This window comes from Lampetra planeri, chromosome 14, assembly GCF_965212315.1.
Source record: "Lampetra planeri chromosome 14, kcLamPlan1.2.h2, whole genome shotgun sequence".
Lineage (NCBI taxonomy): Eukaryota > Metazoa > Chordata > Hyperoartia > Petromyzontiformes > Petromyzontidae > Lampetra > Lampetra planeri.
The window spans coordinates 11,832,038-11,851,079 of record NC_136120.1 but is presented as its reverse complement, the minus strand read 5'-3'; the positions used below and the strand labels follow the sequence as shown (position 1 = coordinate 11,851,079).

The window sequence follows — 19,042 nt, the reverse complement described above, 5'->3', positions numbered from 1 at the left end:
GACAGCTTTCCTTAGAGCCTAGTCTCATATGGGTTGGACCAGATGACGCCAAAAGGCGCACAACTCAAAGACAATGCACCATCAGAGTATGAGAGCTCGGGGTGTGGACCAATCAACTTCAAGGACAGTGCACATTATCAGAGTTATGTTCTTTTGTTTGTATTATGACTGCAGGTATTGCGGTCTATGCAAACATGACTCCTTGTAAAAAGGTGTCAGTTTTGTTGCCAGATAGAAGGGTAAAGAACCAATTATCATATTTTTACTGGCAAATGAGGTTCCCATAGTGTAGATGCTTGCCCCGAGCTCTCATACTCTGATGGTGCATTGTCTTTGAGTTGTGCGCCTTTTGGCGTCATCTGGTCCAACCCATATGAGACTAGGCTCTAAGGAAAGCTGTCTCGGGTGTGGACCAATCAACTTCAAGGACAGTGCACATTATCAGAGTTATGTTCTTTTGTTTGTATTATGACTGCAGGTATTGCGGTCTATGCAAACATGACTCCTTGTAAAAAGGTGTCAGTTTTGTTGCCAGATAGAAGGGTAAAGAACCAATTATCATATTTTTACTGGCAAATGAGGTTCCCATAGTGTAGATGCTTGCCCCGAGCTCTCATACTCTGATGGTGCATTGTCTTTGAGTTGTGCGCCTTTTGGCGTCATCTGGTCCAACCCATATGAGACTAGGCTCTAAGGAAAGCTGTCTCGGGTGTGGACCAATCAACTTCAAGGACAGTGCACATTATCAGAGTTATGTTCTTTTGTTTGTATTATGACTGCAGGTATTGCGGTCTATGCAAACATGACTCCTTGTAAAAAGGTGTCAGTTTTGTTGCCAGATAGAAGGGTAAAGAACCAATTATCATATTTTTACTGGCAAATGAGGTTCCCATAGTGTAGATGCTTGCCCCGAGCTCTCATACTCTGATGGTGCATTGTCTTTGAGTTGTGCGCCTTTTGGCGTCATCTGGTCCAACCCATATGAGACTAGGCTCTAAGGAAAGCTGTCTCGGGTGTGGACCAATCAACTTCAAGGACAGTGCACATTATCAGAGTTATGTTCTTTTGTTTGTATTATGACTGCAGGTATTGCGGTCTATGCAAACATGACTCCTTGTAAAAAGGTGTCAGTTTTGTTGCCAGATAGAAGGGTAAAGAACCAATTATCAACAGTTTATTAGTTTTAGTTAACACTCCTCTGTACATATGTATATTGAAGTTCTTTCGCACCCTACGTAGAAAACCCGTGCTAATCGGAGGTGCTAGCAAAGTTACTGTTACCATGACCTTGGCTCATTGATTCCTCCACCCGCGTCCGTCCAGTGCCCATCGAGCTGCATAGGCTTCCGGTCGCCTGACGAATACGTTACAGTAAAACCTTGGATTGCGAGCATAATTCTTTTCGGAAACGTGTTTGTAATCCAAAGCACTCGTATATCAGTTGTGATCACGTGACGCTCGGCAGACAAAGCGTACACACGTACTACTCGTATTGCAAGACCTCGCTCGTTTATCAAATTAATATTTATTTTAAAAATTTGCTCGTCTTGCGAAACACTCGCAGACCAAGTTACTCGCAATCCAAGGCTTTGCTGTATTAGGTTGCGCCCGTTGCACGCAAAGCGCTTGCCACAAATGAACCACAAATCAAGATTGAACCACAATTCCTCGCTGATCTCGTTAAGGAGCATAAACCATCATCACGCGAACTCCGGTCGTCATTTTCGCAGCAGCAGCTTTTGGCTGGCCATCGGACAAAGACGGTCACCGCCTCGCGTGCTTTCAGATGCGCTCCTGTGGCCGTCTGGAATGCTCTCCCTTCCGATATTAGGAAGCCACTGCAGCTATGCACTTTTAAATAATCTAGATTGAAAACTAATTTATTTCGGACTGCTTTTTGTGTGTAGTTCGTTGTCCTTCCCCTGCACCTCCGATTAGCACGGTTGGCGATGTAAGGTGCGAAAGAAGTTCAACATACATATTGAAGGATTCGGTCAACTTGACTGGCTGCTTGGTTCCATTCCTACCGTGTTCAATGACCATACTGCAGGTCACAGAAACGCACTCACTCGCTCGCTCACTCATCCACACTCTCAACCACTACACCATAAATGATACTGTTTATTGCTGTGCGGCTTGGTATTTTAGACCTTTGGGCCAGTCTTCAGCAACTGTATAAAACACACACGCAAAGATCCCCCGTATAGCCTTAACATACTGTTGAGGCAAGTGCTGGTAGTGAACACCTATGAAGGCCGGGCACGGCTCACGAGGGGGTGGGCGGCCAACACCACGCCCGGCCGCCTTTGTTTCCCCAGTGGGGATGTTTTTACACACCGCACCAGGTACTCATTTGAGGCTGAGTCGACCTAGGGGAGGCTCGGGACCAATTCCGATAATCCTCACTGGTGTTGATCATGAGCGGGAATCGAACTCGGGTTCCTAGTGCAGCGCGGTTACTGCACCACTGCTCTCCACTTAAAAATTAACAAAACATGCGCGCACACACGCGCGCACACACACACGCACACACACGCGCACACACGCACACACGCACACACACGCGCACACGCACACACACGCGCGTTTCGACTTTCCCTCTTGTCGTTGCTCTTTCAAAAATTCTCACAACCTTGCTCAATGCAATAAAAAATATTCATGATTACCTAGTACAGCTGCAGTTTGTCACGCGGTATGTTTGGCCACTTGGCCTTTTGGGTGCTGAGCTCAGCGACCATGATTAAAATAAAATAATAATTCGGTGAGACTTCGAGCGGACAGTTACTGCTCTGTGAACTTTCCTCTCTCTGACGTTACCTTGTTTAAAGTCCCAAATTAATCTACGTTGACGTAATCTTCCCGGTTGTAACATGTGTGTGTGTGTTCCTGCATCTAGCATACCATTTTACCGGTCGCCCAAAAAGAACAATACATCAAACCCACGGTTAAAGAGACCACATATGCTCAGGGGAGAGGGGGGGATATGACATGGGATTACGTCAAGCAGACTTGAACGTGAATGTTAAACGTTAAATGGAATGTACGTATGTATCTTCTTGGTTCTTTCAGTAAAGTCACGTAGAAGGGAAATAATAAAATAATAAAAATAAAACATATTAAAATAATCATCACGACGTTTCGGCCACAACGCAAGCAGCCGTCCTCAGGTGAAGAACAGGTCTGTCGGAAAGACAGCGTCTAAATGAAACACCACCAGGCTTGGAGCGTATATTTAAGCTGGGTTGGAGGGGGAAGAGCGCCTTGACAAAATAATTTGCATATCACGTGTGTATGTTGAACTCCTTTCGCACCGTAAGTAGCCAACCGTGATAATCGCAGGTGCAGGGGGAAAGACAACAGAAGGACCGCAGTGAGGATGGAGTAACAATACGATCTGATGTTGTCTATCGTGCATTCAACCCTAGCAGCTCTCGTCCCCCGTGTAAAGAGGAAAAGCTGCTACGGTTCATTGCTTAATTGTCGCAACATTTGCATTGCATGCAGCCACCCCCCTCCAACTGTTGCAGACCGTTTGTATATCAAATGACTTTGCTCAAAACATTCCAAAGGGACGCTGAAGCTGAACCTTCAGCAGGAGGAGCACATCCCCTCCAGCCCCCCCCTCGCCCCCTAAGCGCTACAGTGCCGGTTAGATGCGAGCGTTCACGTAGGATTCGAGCACGTGCACAAGTAGAGAATTTCACGAGTGGCGTGGGTGTGGGGGGGGGGGGGCGTTTGTGATTGGCAGGTGAAGAGAGTGGCAGGTAAAAGGTTCCTACGGATTCGAGAGGAGAGAGACGACGTGGTGATAGGAGTGCAAACGAAGCTACAACCGTTACGTTAAATGTAAAAATTAACTAAAGATTTTTTCCATAATCCAGGTTTTTTTGGGTTGGATCGCATAAATAAAAAATCTGTCGTTAAATACATCTACCCCTCTATCACATCTACCGCTCTATTTAAGGAATGAAATAGGAGGATTTCTCCACAAATCTGTCTGTCGCCTGATGAAGCTAGTTGTAATTACTGGTGAAAAGTCGTACTCAGATTGTAAACGTTGTGGCTTTGCTCTCCAACACACCGGTGTGCTGCACTAGTAACGCATTGACATGTTCTGTTTACGTGACAAACTTTACTAATTGGCTGTGTCGGGTAGTGGTGGGTTGATTTACACATTTATATATGCGATCTAACCCAAAAAAACCTCCATTATGGATGATATTGGTTGGGAAAGACTACGTGTTAAACTTAAAATTTTTGTTAGCAGGAAACAACGTGGCCACAAATGATAGCTGAACGAAGTGGCTTATCGTGTGGAAATGTATTGCAGCCAAATACTTAAAATGCACGATTCTAAATGTGTAGGGATAAAGCGGAGGACCCAAAGAAAAATCCACGGGGAGAGAGACGCTCAAACTCCAAATACACAGCAGGCGTCGGGGTCAAGCTCGAACGCCACGACCTTCTGTATACCAGGCGACGTAGTTAACATCTCACCACTGTGGCGCCCACATGTAGATTTTCATAGACAATGTTACGATTCATGATAGATTCGCGGGTTAGTCCACGCAAACGACCCGACCGAAGCTGTGTCATTATGAACCCTCCACCAAACGGCCACGGCCGGTGAGACTTAATCGTAAGAGACAGTTGGCTGCAGGCGGGTGGCGTTCCATCGCACAGGTGGTGGTGTTTATCATCTGACATGTGCACAGAAGGGAATTTATTGACTTTGTTCGTAGCCATTCAGGAAATCGCAATGCACTATCGAGCCAAACTTATTGTGTGTGCTGTCAATTGTCGGTGGACTGCAGATTGGTTTTTTTTTTGGGTAGGCCGTTATTGGGTAATAACCTGTGCAGTTTATTTGTGTTCAAGTTATTTATAAATAATTTTTGATATTTGGTGTAATTTAAAAAAAATTGCTTGGAAATTGCACCGTGATGGAGTTTCTTCGAACGGTCCGTTTCATTCAAGCCCACGGAACGCCTTGTTTGCTTATAATTCTGTTCAAGTGCCTTTTCTTACCGTCTTGCACGTCCCCTTTCACCGTGCCCCCCCCACCCCCCAGCTAACCCCACCTCCCACCCCTCACCACCACCTCTCACGCTCCACCACCAACCTCCCTCTGAAGCACCGGCATCACAAGTTGACATTTGAGGGCCCGAGCCCCACACTTGGCATGAAAAAACAAAATGGAAGTTACGAATGAATTGGGTTGGCCCAGTGCCCAGGATCGAGTCGGCTCTCTGCACTGGTCCTGCCAGTCTGTGAAGGGGGGGTAGTTTTCCATTACTTAGATTGCACAGGGAAAAGCAAATGGCAGGGGGGGAGGTGGTGGCAGGGTTGTCGCATTGGCAACACTTGTGCCATTTGTTTAGAACTGCTTTTTTTGTGTTTAGTTTTGTTGTCCTTTCGCCCTCCCGCCCGCACCTCCAATTAACGTGGCTGGCTACGTGCGGTTGCGAAATAAGTTCAACATACATACGAGAAGGATATGGGTTAGATTCCCGACTCGGGCGCTTTTCTGCGTGGCGTTTTTCTCTTTCCGCTTGGGTTTCCTCTAAGTTCTCCGTTTTCCACCCATAGCGAAAACTAAAACAACATAAAATGTAACTGCTTGTGGCAAAAAAAAATCCCAAATCTGAAAAAAACGACCTGAAAATTTCTCAATTGGGATTACACACAGCAGCAACATCCCCACCCCCTCGTTATGAGGGCTTGGCAGGACCCTCCCGTAACTCAGTGATGCTTTCCTGAGTTAATGAGCACAACACCTTTCCTTTGAAATGGGGGATTAATAATGGAGGAAGGAATGGAAGAAAGGCGCAAACCAACGCCGTCGTCATTTCATCGATCTTCCAATTCCACCGACGCACGGAGCCGCGAGACGTCAACTTGTTCTCGACGACGCCCACGTGCGTCCGTGTCTCTGCCTCAGATTGACACGCGCCGCCCTCCCACTGGATGTCTTCAGCGGCGGCGGTGGCAGCAGCCCGCGTCACTGAGGCTGTGCGGTCTCCGCGTCGCCCACATTGCCCGTCTGAGCAATTTCCCCGCAAAGCCCCCTGCCACATCTTTCTCCCCCACTGCGTGCGGTCCTCTCGGCTAGCCGACTGAATATTGACATGCCGCCCAGCCAATCCTTAACGTCAGTGTTCTCCGTGGCGTACCGCTGTGCTGTGATGGAATGCCGCATGCTCGATTGTAAGGGTGCTCGAATTTTATTTCGGACCTGCTTCTCACGAATCCATGCTGCCGGGGCGTAACAGGCAGCACGTGATACTTGCAAACGTGAAATTAAATTGAGTTCGGGGCAGCGGTCTTCGGTGAATGTCGAGCAATGGCAGTCTTGTGCGGAGTGTGGCTCTGAGTACAAGCGTGCGTGCATGTGTGTGTGTGCGCGAGTGTGGGGAGTGGGGAGCGGTAGTGTAGCGGTTAGCGCGCTGCGCTATGAACCTAGCGGCCCGGGTTCGATTCCCGCTCACGGCCAACACCAGTGACGATTATCTGAACCGGTCCTAGGCCTTCCCTAGGTCGACTCAGCCTGAAATGAGTACCTGGTGTGGTGTGTAAACATCGCCACTGGGGAGACAAAGGCGGTCGGGCGTGGTGCTGGCCACCCACCCCCTCGTGTACCGTTCCAGCCTTCATAGGTGCTTGCTAACAGCACTTGCCCCTACAGTCTGTTAAGGCTATACGGGGGATCTTTGTCTTTATCTTTGTGGGAAGTGAGAAAATGGCATACTACACGGATGCAATATTCTCTCTCCGTCTGCTACAGCAGAGGTGTTAGGGATTCAAATGGACCTACATCTCTGTTTTGTTGACCTGGTCAAGGGCGATGATGCCATCAGTGGGCCAGGCCTCTGGGTTGGTTTTCATGCTTTTGGGGTCCCTGGCTTTACGCCCACAATCATTTAAAGACCGCAATGATGCTGGGCAGGCCCAGGTAAAGTTGCGTGGCCGGGAGTCAGAGCCATTCCCCGTTTTACGTTGTGGTGCGACAAGGATGTCCTCTGGTTTCCACATTATTTAACATCATCTTCGACCACTTCGTTAGAGAAACCTTCCATGGCTGTACCAATGGAATTTCTATCTGGTAAAAATACAATTGGAGGCTGGTCGATGCTCAGGTACGGGCAAGGGATGGCTCCCTGCTGGTCAACCATGTTATGTACGCCGATGATCTGGTGGTTGCTGCTCACTCTAAGAAGGAGTTGGAGGTTCTGCTGCTGAACCTGGAGGATGCCACTAGGAGGGTGGGGCCTTACCATCAGCCGAACCAAAGCTAAGCACCTGCCTGGGTATTTTTTTAAATTATCCAATACTCCATTTGTGGTGAGAGTGGAGCAGTTTTCCGTACCTGGGTCATGTGCTTTATGACCTCAATATCCTTAAATAGCCACCTCGCGAACGGCGCTTGCCCCAACGGTCCGTTAAAGGCTATATGGGGGGGATCTTTGCCTTGTGTGTTGGTCTCAGGACTCTGAGGGTGTGGACATCATGCTGGGCGTGTGCGCAAACGGGCTGCTCATCTACCGAGACCGTCTGCGCATCAACCGCTTCGCATGGCCCAAGATTCTGAAGATCTCTTACAAGCGCAGCAACTTCTACATCAAGATTCGTCCCGGGGAGGTGAGTAGGAGGCATGGTAGCGGTGGGGGGTGGGGGAGGTGCCTGTTAAGTTGCCCTCGATCGGTCTCCGGCTGTTTTGTTTCATTTGCGGACGAGCTGTGAAGTGCCCTCCTTTTGTAGCGCGCGTTGCTCACACCGCATGCTGCTTTGCTACTTCTCTGCCTTTCCCCCCGCTCTTCTTCTTTGTGATAAAGGTGGGGGGAGGGGGTGGCAGCTCGTTTGAGAATTTCGGAATATTTACATGGGAAGAATTCAATGAGCGATGAAGCTGATATTTTTACAGATGTCCAGTAGAGGGGGGTCAGAACGTTACAACAAAAAAATTGCAAAAACACGACAGGAGTGAAAAGTATAGGAAAGGTAAACAAATTGCTTAAAATATTTATACAAATAAAACAACAAATTTTGATCTTGCCAGGTAAAGCCCACTGAGCTATTGGCTTTTTCGTTTTTATTTTTTTTTGCCCCGAGTTAGTTGGTGTCCTCTGCAGGGAGTACCGTTACAATCTGCATGGCCGCTGAGACGTGGTTGGTGTCTTTGTTGTTGTTTGAAGATACTTCTCGTCATCTTTTGTTGCTTTTTTACAAAAATGCGATCGAAGAACAAAAGTTGGACGACGGTGTCAAAAGTTGAGTCAGCAGTTGATACAAAAACTGCAAAAAACTTTAAGTTAGCCGCCATTGGAAAACAAAATTGACAAATGTTTCAAGATTGATAAACAACAAGCCCAAGGACTGGCTGTGTTTTATGTAAAAAAAACCCCCTCTAAATTTACGGCATGCACATGAATAATGAGGTTGAAGTTAACACTCATTCGGCTCTGACAAGTGTCTAATTAATGTGAATCTGTTGCTCTTTTTAAATTTTAATTGACTGCCTCACTCCTTGCATCTGCAGCAACACTAAGAGGCGTCATTTACACACTAGCATCTGCTCGATTTCTCCTCGCGTGTGCACATCGGAGCTTTTAAAGTGTTTCGTTTTCAAGGCTCTGAGCTCTTTCATTAGATTTCAGATAAAACTACGCGTCTGCCCCGAACATCGGTGCTCGCAAACCCCAATTGCCGGGTACGGGTAGGGTACGGGTATCGGGTACCCGATTGCGACCTCTGGGATGAAGCCATGTTGCAGGCGCGGGTGGGTTGATGCTAGGAACTTGAATTGAGAGAAGAGACAAGACGTTGGGAAATGAGTGACAAACAGTTACTCACCAGTGACTCACGGTCTACCCGTACCCGTACCCGGCCGCACCAGGGTCACAAACGGGTACCCGTACCCTACCCGATACCCGGCTACTCGTACCCTTTCGGGTATCGGGTAGGGTACGGGTACCCGATTGCGACCTCTGGGATGAAGCCATGTTGCAGGCGCGGGTGGGTTGATGCTAGGAACTTGAATTGTGAGAAGAGACAAGACGTTGGGAAATGAGTGACAAACAGTTACTCACCAGTGACTCACGGTCTACCCGTACCCGGCCGCACCAGGGTCGCAAACGGGTACCTGTACACGTACCCGGCTGGGTACGGGTAGCCGGGTATCGGGTAGGGTACGGGTATCGGGTACCCGGTTGCGACCTCTGGGGAGGGGTGCTGCCGGATTGGAAACCGCGAACCCTCTGCACAACGAGCGGCGCCCCCCCCCCCCCCGCCCCCCCCAGTCAAGTTTGCATGTGTTTTTTGTTTCGTGATCAGTTTGAACAGTTCGAGAGCACCATCGGCTTCAAACTGCCCAACCACCGTGCGGCCAAGCGGCTGTGGAAAGTTTGCGTGGAGCATCACACCTTCTTCAGGTATGGCGGTGCAACGTGGTCCGGTCGCGTCGGGAGGCGGTGACAGAGTGAGGAGGAATGAAGGGGTTATCATCGCCACCATCATCATCATCATCACCAATATCATCGCCATCAACATCACCAACATCATCTTCATCAACGGCAACATCAACAAAAAAAAAGACGAAGACAAAGATCATCCGTACAGCCTGAACAGACTGTTGGGGCCAGTGCTGTTAGCGAGCACCTATGAAGGCTGGCACAGCACACGAGGGGGTAGGTGGCCAACACCACACGAGGTCGCCTTTGTCTCTCTCGTGGTGATGTTTGGACATTGCAACGAGGTTCTCATTTGAGGCTGAGTCGACCTAGAGGAGGCTCAGGACCGGTTCAGATAATCGTCTCACTAGTGTTGACCGTGAGCGGTAATCGAACTTGGGTGGCCGGGTTCGTAGCGCAGAGCGCTAACCGCTGCACTACCACTCCCCACACCACCACCATCACCAACATCCCGCACCTCCGATTGGCACGGTTGGCTACGTACGGTGCGAAAGACGCTCAACACACACACACGTAATGTGCGCAAGCAATTAAAACGGCGACGGTATCCGGGCCGCGTGACCCGAGTTTTTTTTTTCCTCGCGTCTCCAAACGCCCGTTGTAGGTAAGAACAGCGTCCTGGTGTTGATGAACATCAGTGACGGGCGACCCAGTACGGCGGGATATTTTTTTTGCGGTTTGACCGAGGTTACAGTTTTCGCAGTAGCGAGGGAAGTCGGCGCGTTGAATCCCGCTGCGGTTTTTATCCACGGCACGAGACCGCCGTGTGACGCTCGCTCGCTCGCTCGCTCGCCCGCTCACCCCGTCGTTCCTTCCGCCCGCTCACTCCCGGCCACGCCAGGCTGGTGTCCCCCGAGCCGGCTCCCAAGGGGCGATTCCTGACGCTGGGCTCCAAGTTCCGCTACTCGGGGCGGACCCAGGCGCAGACGCGGCAGGCGAGCACCCTGATCGACCGGCCGGCGCCCAGCTTCACCCGCTCCTCCAGCAAGCGCTACACGCTCTCCCGCTCACTCGACGGGGGTGTGGTCACACGCACGCACGTCACACGCAGGCTCACGCATGGCAGAGGTCGCAACCGGGTACCCGATACCCGTACCCTACCCGATACCCGGCTACCCGTACCCGGCCGGGTACAGGTACGGGTACCCGTTTGCGACCCTGGTGCGGCCGGGTACGGGTACGGGTAAGGAATCAAAACCCGTTTGCGACCTCTGACGCATGGAGACAAAGATCCACCACAGTCGCCTCCAACGGACCGTTGGGGCGAGTGCCGTTGGCGAATACCGGCACGGCACGCAAGAGGGTGGGGGTTTGCCAGCACCACGCCCGGGGGCCACCTTTGTCTCCCCCCGTGGCGATGTTTACACATCGCACCACGTGCTCATTTGAGGCTTAGTTGACCTTGGGGAGGCCCAGGACCGGTTCTGATAATGGTGTTGGCCGTGAGCGGGAATCGAACTCTGTTCACGGGGTTTGTAGCGCAAGCATGCGAATCACTACACTTCCGCTCAACACATTCCTGCCAACACATGCACACATACGCACACACGCGCACACATACGCACACATACGCACACATACGCACACATACGCACACATACGCACACATACGCACACACGCGCACACACGCACACACACGCACACATACGCACACATACGCACACATACGCACACATACGCACACATACGCACACATACGCACACATACGCACACATACGCACACATACGCACACATACGCACACATACGCACACATACGCACACATACGCACACATACGCACACATACGCACACATACGCACACATACGCACACATACGCACACATACGCACACATACGCACACATACGCACACATACGCACACATACGCACACACGCGCTCTCATGCTCGCATGCTCATGTTTGTTATGTGTGAGTTTTTTAGTCGGGTGAGAACTCAAGAGACCAGGTTCCGTCTCTCATTTGCACGTGAGACCTGGGACGTAATCTTCTCGTAGGGGGTGTTGATTGCTGCTCTGTAAACCCAGTCGAGTAATGATGCGGGTAATTTTCGAGTTTGCCAAATCTGGATCGTGACGCCCGGCACAAAATGGCCTCGAGCTTGCAAATAACATCGGAGGATCTTTAATCCGCACCTCCGATAAGCACGGTTGGTTACGTATGGTGCGAAAGAAGCTCAACATACATAAATGTCTACTCTAAAGCAGACGGCGCGTAGTAATATTATGGTCACTGCACACGTGGTCACAATGAGGGGCGTAGCCAGGTTACATCAACAGGGCTCCAGCCACAATTGGGAAGTTGGGACATCCTCCAAGCAAATTATTTCCAGGTGATTATCGGTTAGATTACAAATAGGGTTTAGCTTCCATGGGAATGACTTGCGATGCAGAGCTCACTGGTTTGATGTGATCTTTGATCTCCCAGCACGGCACGACAGTTGAAACAAAAGAAAAAGTGTCTTCAATCTCTGATCCTGGCCGTTGTATCCCGTCGTGCTATTCGCGTGCCTCGTCTGAACACTTCTGTTTCCAGAGCACTCTCAAACATTTAATTAATCACGCCTTTGAAGCCGCACTTGAATTATTTTATTTTGGCAGAAATCTGCAATTAGAAATCAATGCGGTGGTCTTAATGAGATGGGAGTTATTTTTTTCTTCCTCTTCTGCCCTCCCCCGTTATCTCCTGGTCACGGCTCTCATCAGCGCCGATTGGGAGCAGCCAAGAGGGCCTGTCGCTGGTCAGTGCTCCCGAGACGGCGCCGGCCCCGGACTCGCCCGCCTACTCTGTGTCCACTACGGCATCCTCCACGCAGCAGCAGCAGCAACAGCAGCAGCAGGGCCATCACGATGCTGGCAGCCCCACGGCCAACGACAAGACGGCCGGCCAGCACGAAAAAAACGTGGCCTCCGATAAACACTCCGCCATCACCACCACTGTCATCACCGCCGCTACGGCCGCCACCGCCGCCACCGCCGCCACCACCACTTTCATGCAAAAGGAAAAGGCGACGGTGAGCAGCTCGGTGGTCGTCACGGAGACGGTGGTCAGCGAGAGCACGTTCACTGCCAGAGAGGAGAGGAAGCACGAGTCGGAGATGAGGGAGGAGGACGGCCCGGTCCCCGGACACGAGAAGGTGACGAGGGATTGTGACCCCCCCCCCACCTCCCCTCCCCCGCCTCCTCTGCGCCCCCCCCTCTCCCCGCCAGCTGTTCCATTTCTCCCGCTAATGAGATCATTCCAGGTGCTTGGGGAGCGAGGAGTTGAGACATTGCACCAGCGTTGGTTCCTCGGCTGTCCGGTTTTAAGTCGCGGCGAAGTTTGGTGCTTAAGTCCCGAGGACGTAATGCTAAGGCTGCAAAGTGTTGCTCTCTAGTTTGCGTGCTTATTTGTTTATGCGTATTTGTTTACTTATTCATTAGACAACATTTTTCTGCAAATGCATTGTTGATTATTGCTGTTGCAGTTGTTATGCATTGCCTTTGTTTAAACGATAATCCGATTTTGCCGAATATTATTTGCCGTGCCACTTTACGGTTATTTGATTTCAAGCATCGATATATTTTTTTACCTCATTCTTTGCTCGCCTACCCACTCTCTTCCCCCCCTCCACTCCCCACAGCAGAGTCCTGCACCTAGCAGGGTAGAAGGTGACACCATGTATATCAGACATAGCAATCTAATGTTAGAGGTTGGTATGCAGAGCCTGTGATGGGCCTGACCTCACATAACCAATCCCCACGTCACTCAGGAGCAAAACGCAGGAGCCGAATAGATGGGTCGCACCACTCCCCCCGGCGTGTTCCCAGTGACCTCGATCCAAGCCGCCATTCCAATCGGATCTGTTTTACGTTGTCCCAGCGAGAGGGACATTTTTTTTGTGTGATAAGTCGTAAAACGTCTTCTTATAATACTTACTGTAAGTTTTGTTTATTAAAAAAAAAGCAAGCCACCATGTGATCAAGAGCCCTGTGATGTAATTGGCTGGGCTCGTCATTAACATCGGGTACCGCATTCTCGTCCGCACGTGTATTTCACTTGCATCTGATATATCTTATTAACAAAACCCATTTTTTCCAGGAAGACCAATTTTTTCACATTTACAGCTTGTAAATGTTATTTATATAATAGATGGGTAACAAAAATTAAAATCACTCCGCTGAAACCCACCGAAAATCGCAAGCCGATTCTGGAACATAAAATCCAACGCTACATAAGCTACTGTGCAGCACAACAGTAACCTGGCGTTTCATTTAATTTCCGTGCAGCGTGGATATTCAGCTTAACAAATCAGCATTGCTTTGCACGCTCTTAAATTTTAGAACTTGTTTGATTGGAAATTTTGTAAAAAAAAAAAAATTCAGATTAAAATTGTCTTCCAAGTTTTTAAATGCGGTCGTTTTTGTGAAATGTTGTCAGAAAGCACAAAGTGCAGCGTAGCTCGCTCATCAGCGCGGCGTTTGCAACGGCACGAGGTTGCAACGCATTCCCCGTGGTTTGCTCCTTCGGGTGACGATGGCTATAAATTTCCCACCACATTTGCACGAGTGAACAAATGATCTTGATGCCAACAAAATAATTGTCTCTCAGCCTACCGCTGTTAAATCGCTCGTTGTTGTCGCACTTCTCGGGAACGTTCGCTTCACGATCGCCGTGACTTACGAAACATTTTGACGGATTTTTTTTTGTTCGGATGAGCAAATTTAATTTGTTTTCCTCTGATCAATATAAATTTCAATAATTTTACTTTTCTCCTCCTAAACATGAACTTTAGCAATGCATTTGATTCTGATCATGTCATTGATAATGAACAACTATTTAATTATCGTCCTCAAAACTGATTTACAATGCTTTAAGATGATTTTTAATTGATATCTCTGCTACCATCGTACCCTAGTTTAATGGCTCAAATGTTTCAATAGTTGTTTCATTCAGTATAAACAACACACATTCTAAAGTTTGCACATGATGTAAGAGGCTGCCATTACGGTTGAGGAGTCCTGATTAAGAATTAGAAGAGATTCAGGACATGAGCTTGAATAACCGGGAAGAATCAGAGCAGTTGAATTCCGTGAAACACATTCCCACAAAGAGTGAGTTCCTTCGTCCTAATTATAGCAGCAACAACAACAACCAAGTTAGTCTCTTTTGGAACTGCCTGCACGTTCCACGTGCCTGGGTACAGGGCCAAGCTCACAATCCTCATTAAACAGCCAAGATTCATCATTCTGGCGAATTGCCCCATCATCATCATCAGTACAGGAGACTTTGGCACGTGTTCATCAAAAAATTGGACAGAGAATTGAGCGTTCGTCAAGGTGTGAATTTGGCTCTCGTCAATTGAGCAGAATCCGCCTAATGAAGGCGTCCCATGATGTTCACGGACGGTCCATAACACCGGACAACCCAGCATCATTTGTCTAATGGACTCACGCCATGCTGATGAGAGCCCGAGGGATCAAGGCCTGCACAACGCTTGCCGTGTAGCTTTGTTAAGTATTTCTGGGTTGTACCGTGCTCAGTTTGGCACGATGTCCGGCGTTTCGCTCCGTGTGGCCGGAAGAATCTCGAGGAACTTCCTGAACTGCGGAAGCTTCTGGCACGTGGAGCAAAACGTCGGATGTTGTGCAAAATAACATGCATGATAACCCAAAAATACTCTGTAGCGCTACGCAGCACAACCGCGAACACCTACGCAGCCATGCAGGGTTTGCCTTGCCGAAACAAAGCACCGAGGGAAAACATTTGCCGAACAGTTCCCATCAATCAGCCGACTGAACTTTTAGATTATTCTTTTGGCTACGGAACAACAGAACGAGAGGCCTTTCCCTGTTCCGCCTACTTATCATATTCTTATTTAATATTTTGAGAGCGTCTTGGCTCAAGGCGCTTTACAGAGTTTAAAAAGTGGTAAAAAAAATAGAGCGGTTCAAATGGCAGGGGCAGTTGCAAGGGGCGATGAATGAGTGTCCATAGCGGAGGACACGTGGGGGTCACGTAAGGGCAGGGGAGGGACAGGAAAGAGTGGAGGGGGGAGGAGAGAGAAGAGGAAGGGAATGGGCAATAGAGAAAAGGTGAGGTTTTGAGAAAGGAACTAAAGGGGGGTTTAAGGAGGGGGGGGGGGGGGGGGGGGACTGCTCAATATACAGGGGAAGTTGATTCCAGTGGAGGGGGGTGCAGAGAGGGAGGAGCCGGTGTTGCATCGTGCGCTGTCGCGCCAACAGGGCCTGGACAAGTCGCAGGAGGAGGTGGTGAAGCACCTGGCGACCATCAGCGAGCTGAAGCGCAGCTTCCTCGAGTCGTCTCCCGAGCCGTCCCCTCCCGCCTGGGACCACCGCCTGGCCGCGGCGTCCTCGCCCTCCCGCTCCGCCGCGGACAAGGAGGCCGATGACAAGCCACCCGCAGCAGACGGTGCCAGGGTACGACCGCCTGAGTGACTGGCCGGCTGACCGACCGGCTGACCGGCTGAGTGACCGACCGGCTGAGTGACCGACCGGCTGACCGACCGACTGGCTGAGTGTCCGACCGGCTGACCGACCAACCGACCGGCTGACCGACCGGCTGACCGACCGGCTGAGTGACCGACCGGCTGAGTGTCCGACCGGCTGACCGACCAACCGACCGGCTGACCGACCGGCTGACCGACCGGCTGAGTGACCGACCGGCTGAGTGACCGACCGACTGACTGACCACTCGGCCCCGTGTCTAATGCCGTGAGGAGTCTTTTTAATTGTCCGGCTGCGTGACCGACCGGCTGATAGACCGACTGACTGACCGACCGACTGACTGACCGCTCGGCCCTGTGTCTAATGCCGTGAGGAGTCTTTTTAATTGTCCGGCTGCGTGACCGACCGGCTGATAGACCGACTGACTGACCGACCGACTGACTGACCGCTCGGCCCTGTGTCTAATGCCGTGAGGAGTCTTTTTAATTGCGCGGCGGTGGAAGCGGTGGCGGCGACGGGGGCTACGCGCTGCGTGCATGCAACAAATCCAAAGATCCCCTGTGTAGCCTTTTAAGACTGCTGGCGCAAGTGCTGTTAAGCGAGCACGGGACACGGCACACGAGAGAGTGGGTGGCCAGCACCATGCCCGGCCGCCTTTGTTTCCCCGGTGGTGATGTTTACACACCGCACTGGGTACTCGTTTGAGGCTGAGTTGACCTAGGGGAGGCCCAGCATCATTTCAGATAAGTTTGACCATGATCGGAAAGTGAACTTGGGTCACCGGGTTAATATTGCAAGTGCTCTAACCACTGCGCTACACTGCGTACGTGTATGCACACACGTACACACACAGGGCTTTGTTTCGGCCTGAACAGTCCACATCGCACTTGCCGGGATTATGTTGGCGAGTCCATTCATCTGCTTTTTCAAATGTTTATGAACATCTTCATTCGTGGGATTATAGGAATATATATTTGTACGAGAATAAATTATTATTATGGCTAGGCGGACCTTGTACTCGAGTGGGAGGCACCTTACACCGATAGTCCCGACTCCAAGGCTGAAGAATTCTGGAAAATATCGAGTGTGAAATAAATTCCTGTGTGGATAGGAGTGTTAGAGCAGGGATGGTGTAACGGTCGGCACCGCTGGACTTGCAGCACACTGGGTGTCACGGTGGCAAGATTTTCACGAGCTCACCTGGTATACAGGAGGTCGTGGGTTCGATCCCGACCCTGAAGCCTGCTGCTGTATATTTTTGGAGTTTGCGTGTTCTCGCCGTGGTCACGTGGATTTTTCTCCGGGTCCTCCGGTTTTTCCCTCGACATTGAGAAACACGCGTTTAAAGTATTTGGCTGCTATAAATTTCCACATGATAAGCCACTTCATTGGGCTGTCATTTGTGGCCAGGTCGCTTCTAAAAAAAGAGCTATGTAGCTCAGTGGGCCTTACCTGGTAAAATATAAAAGAGTTGTTCAATCCAGAGGTCGCCAGTAGTTGGATTTTATCTCCTGGCGCGTCCGTTTAAATAATTACCACCACCCCCCTCTCTCTCTCTGTCCACCCATGCGTATAACTGGGTACAAGACGGTCAATTGTTAGGTTGCATGTGGGCGTGGAATAAAGTGTGGGTACTCTCAACTCTTCCACGATGTCTGGCCAGCAATGAAGACTCGGCCAAATGCCTTCGATCGGTGCTCTCTCTCTATCTCTAATGGAGGCCCTTCCACCGGCCACGGTACGAGCAAGCAGTTGCAGGGCTGCACCTTCACCGTCTATTAATGCAGCATATTGTGTGATGGGCCATGCACTGCTGATGAGAGCCTGAGAGGTCAAAACTTTTGCACCATTGGAACCTCATTTGCCAGTAGAAAAATATGATAATTGGTTTTTTATACCCTTCTATCTGGCAACAAAACTGACACCTTTTTTTTTACAAGGAGTCATGTTTACATACACCACAATACCTGCAGTCATAATGCAAACAAAAAACATAACTCTGATAATGTGCACTGTCCTTGAAGTTGATTGGTCCACACCCGAGACAGCTTTCCTTAGAGCCTAGTCTCACATGGGTTGGACCAGATGACGCCTCACATGGGTTGGACCAGATGACGCCAAAAGGCGCCTTTTGGCGTCATCTGGTCCAACACCATGTGAGACTAGGCTCTAAGGAAAGCTGTCTCGGGTGTGGACCAATCAACTTCAAGGACAGTGCACATTATCAGAGTTATGTTTTTTGTTTGCATTATGACTGCAGGTATTGTGGTCTATGTTAACATGACTCCTTGTAAAAAAAGATGTCAGTTTTGTTGCCAGATAGAAGGGTAAAAAACCAATTATCAGGTCAAAACTTTTTCAGGGTTTGCCTTCCTTAGGTTTTTGTTTTGCGTATTATAATTGTTTCTCCCCGCCTGCTGGTGTTTTTACGAAATATGTTAAGTCCATGTACATAATGCTGTTTCTGCTGCAGAGATTGTTTAAAGGTTTAAATTGGTTTGCATTTTTTTTTCATGGAACCTGTTTTCTCGCTCGGACAGACCGATTCGACGTTTTTAGCTGTTTCGCTGTTTTAACAAAAGAGCACACAGATCTGGATGGTTGTGTGATGAGGTGAAACACGAGGCCCAGTTCTGCCTGTCTCAGGCTCTAATAACCTGCTGTTAAACCCTTTGAATCATCTGGCATGCATATGTAAATTCCGTACACTGAATGCATTTTGGACCTGTGCCAGCCAGCCAGCTAGAGACCCACAGACTCACAATGCAACCCATAGGCTTACACAGAGATCCACAGACTCACAGACATACACAGACTCTCACAGAGACTCACAAACTTGCAGAGAACCACATGCTCACAAAGAGACCCATAGGCTTACACAGAGAACCATAGACTCTCACAAAGAGCCACAGACGCGCATAGAACCACATGCTCACAAAGAGACCCATAGGCTCACAAAGAGACCCACAGACTCACAAACATACACAGACTCTCACAGAGACCCACAGATTTGCAGAGAACCACATGCTCACAAAGAGACCCATGGGCTCACAAAGAGATTCACAAACTCTCACAGACATACACAGACTCTCACAGAGACGCACAGACTCGCATAGAAACCAAACGCC

The 19,042-nt window shown here is 49.7% G+C and overlaps 1 protein-coding gene across 7 annotated transcripts in view; it reads left to right on the top strand.

Annotated features, from left to right (window-relative positions):
* Positions 1–19,042, top strand: part of LOC144722391 (protein 4.1-like) — a 124,607-nt gene that overhangs the window by 85,677 nt on the left and 19,888 nt on the right. For 4 of the 7 annotated variants that reach the window (XM_078600624.1, XM_078600620.1, XM_078600621.1 and 1 more), the window contains exons 9-14: positions 7,486–7,638; positions 9,331–9,428; positions 10,309–10,487; positions 12,174–12,604; positions 13,091–13,159; positions 15,693–15,887. In XM_078600624.1, coding sequence (XP_078456750.1) covers positions 7,486–7,638; positions 9,331–9,428; positions 10,309–10,487; positions 12,174–12,604; positions 13,091–13,159; positions 15,693–15,887 — 1,125 coding nt within the window. The remainder of the gene's footprint in view (positions 1–7,485; positions 7,639–9,330; positions 9,429–10,308; positions 10,488–12,173; positions 12,605–13,090; positions 13,160–15,692; positions 15,888–19,042) is intronic. The other 3 variants (XM_078600625.1, XM_078600622.1, XM_078600626.1) reach the window with 3 other exon arrangements.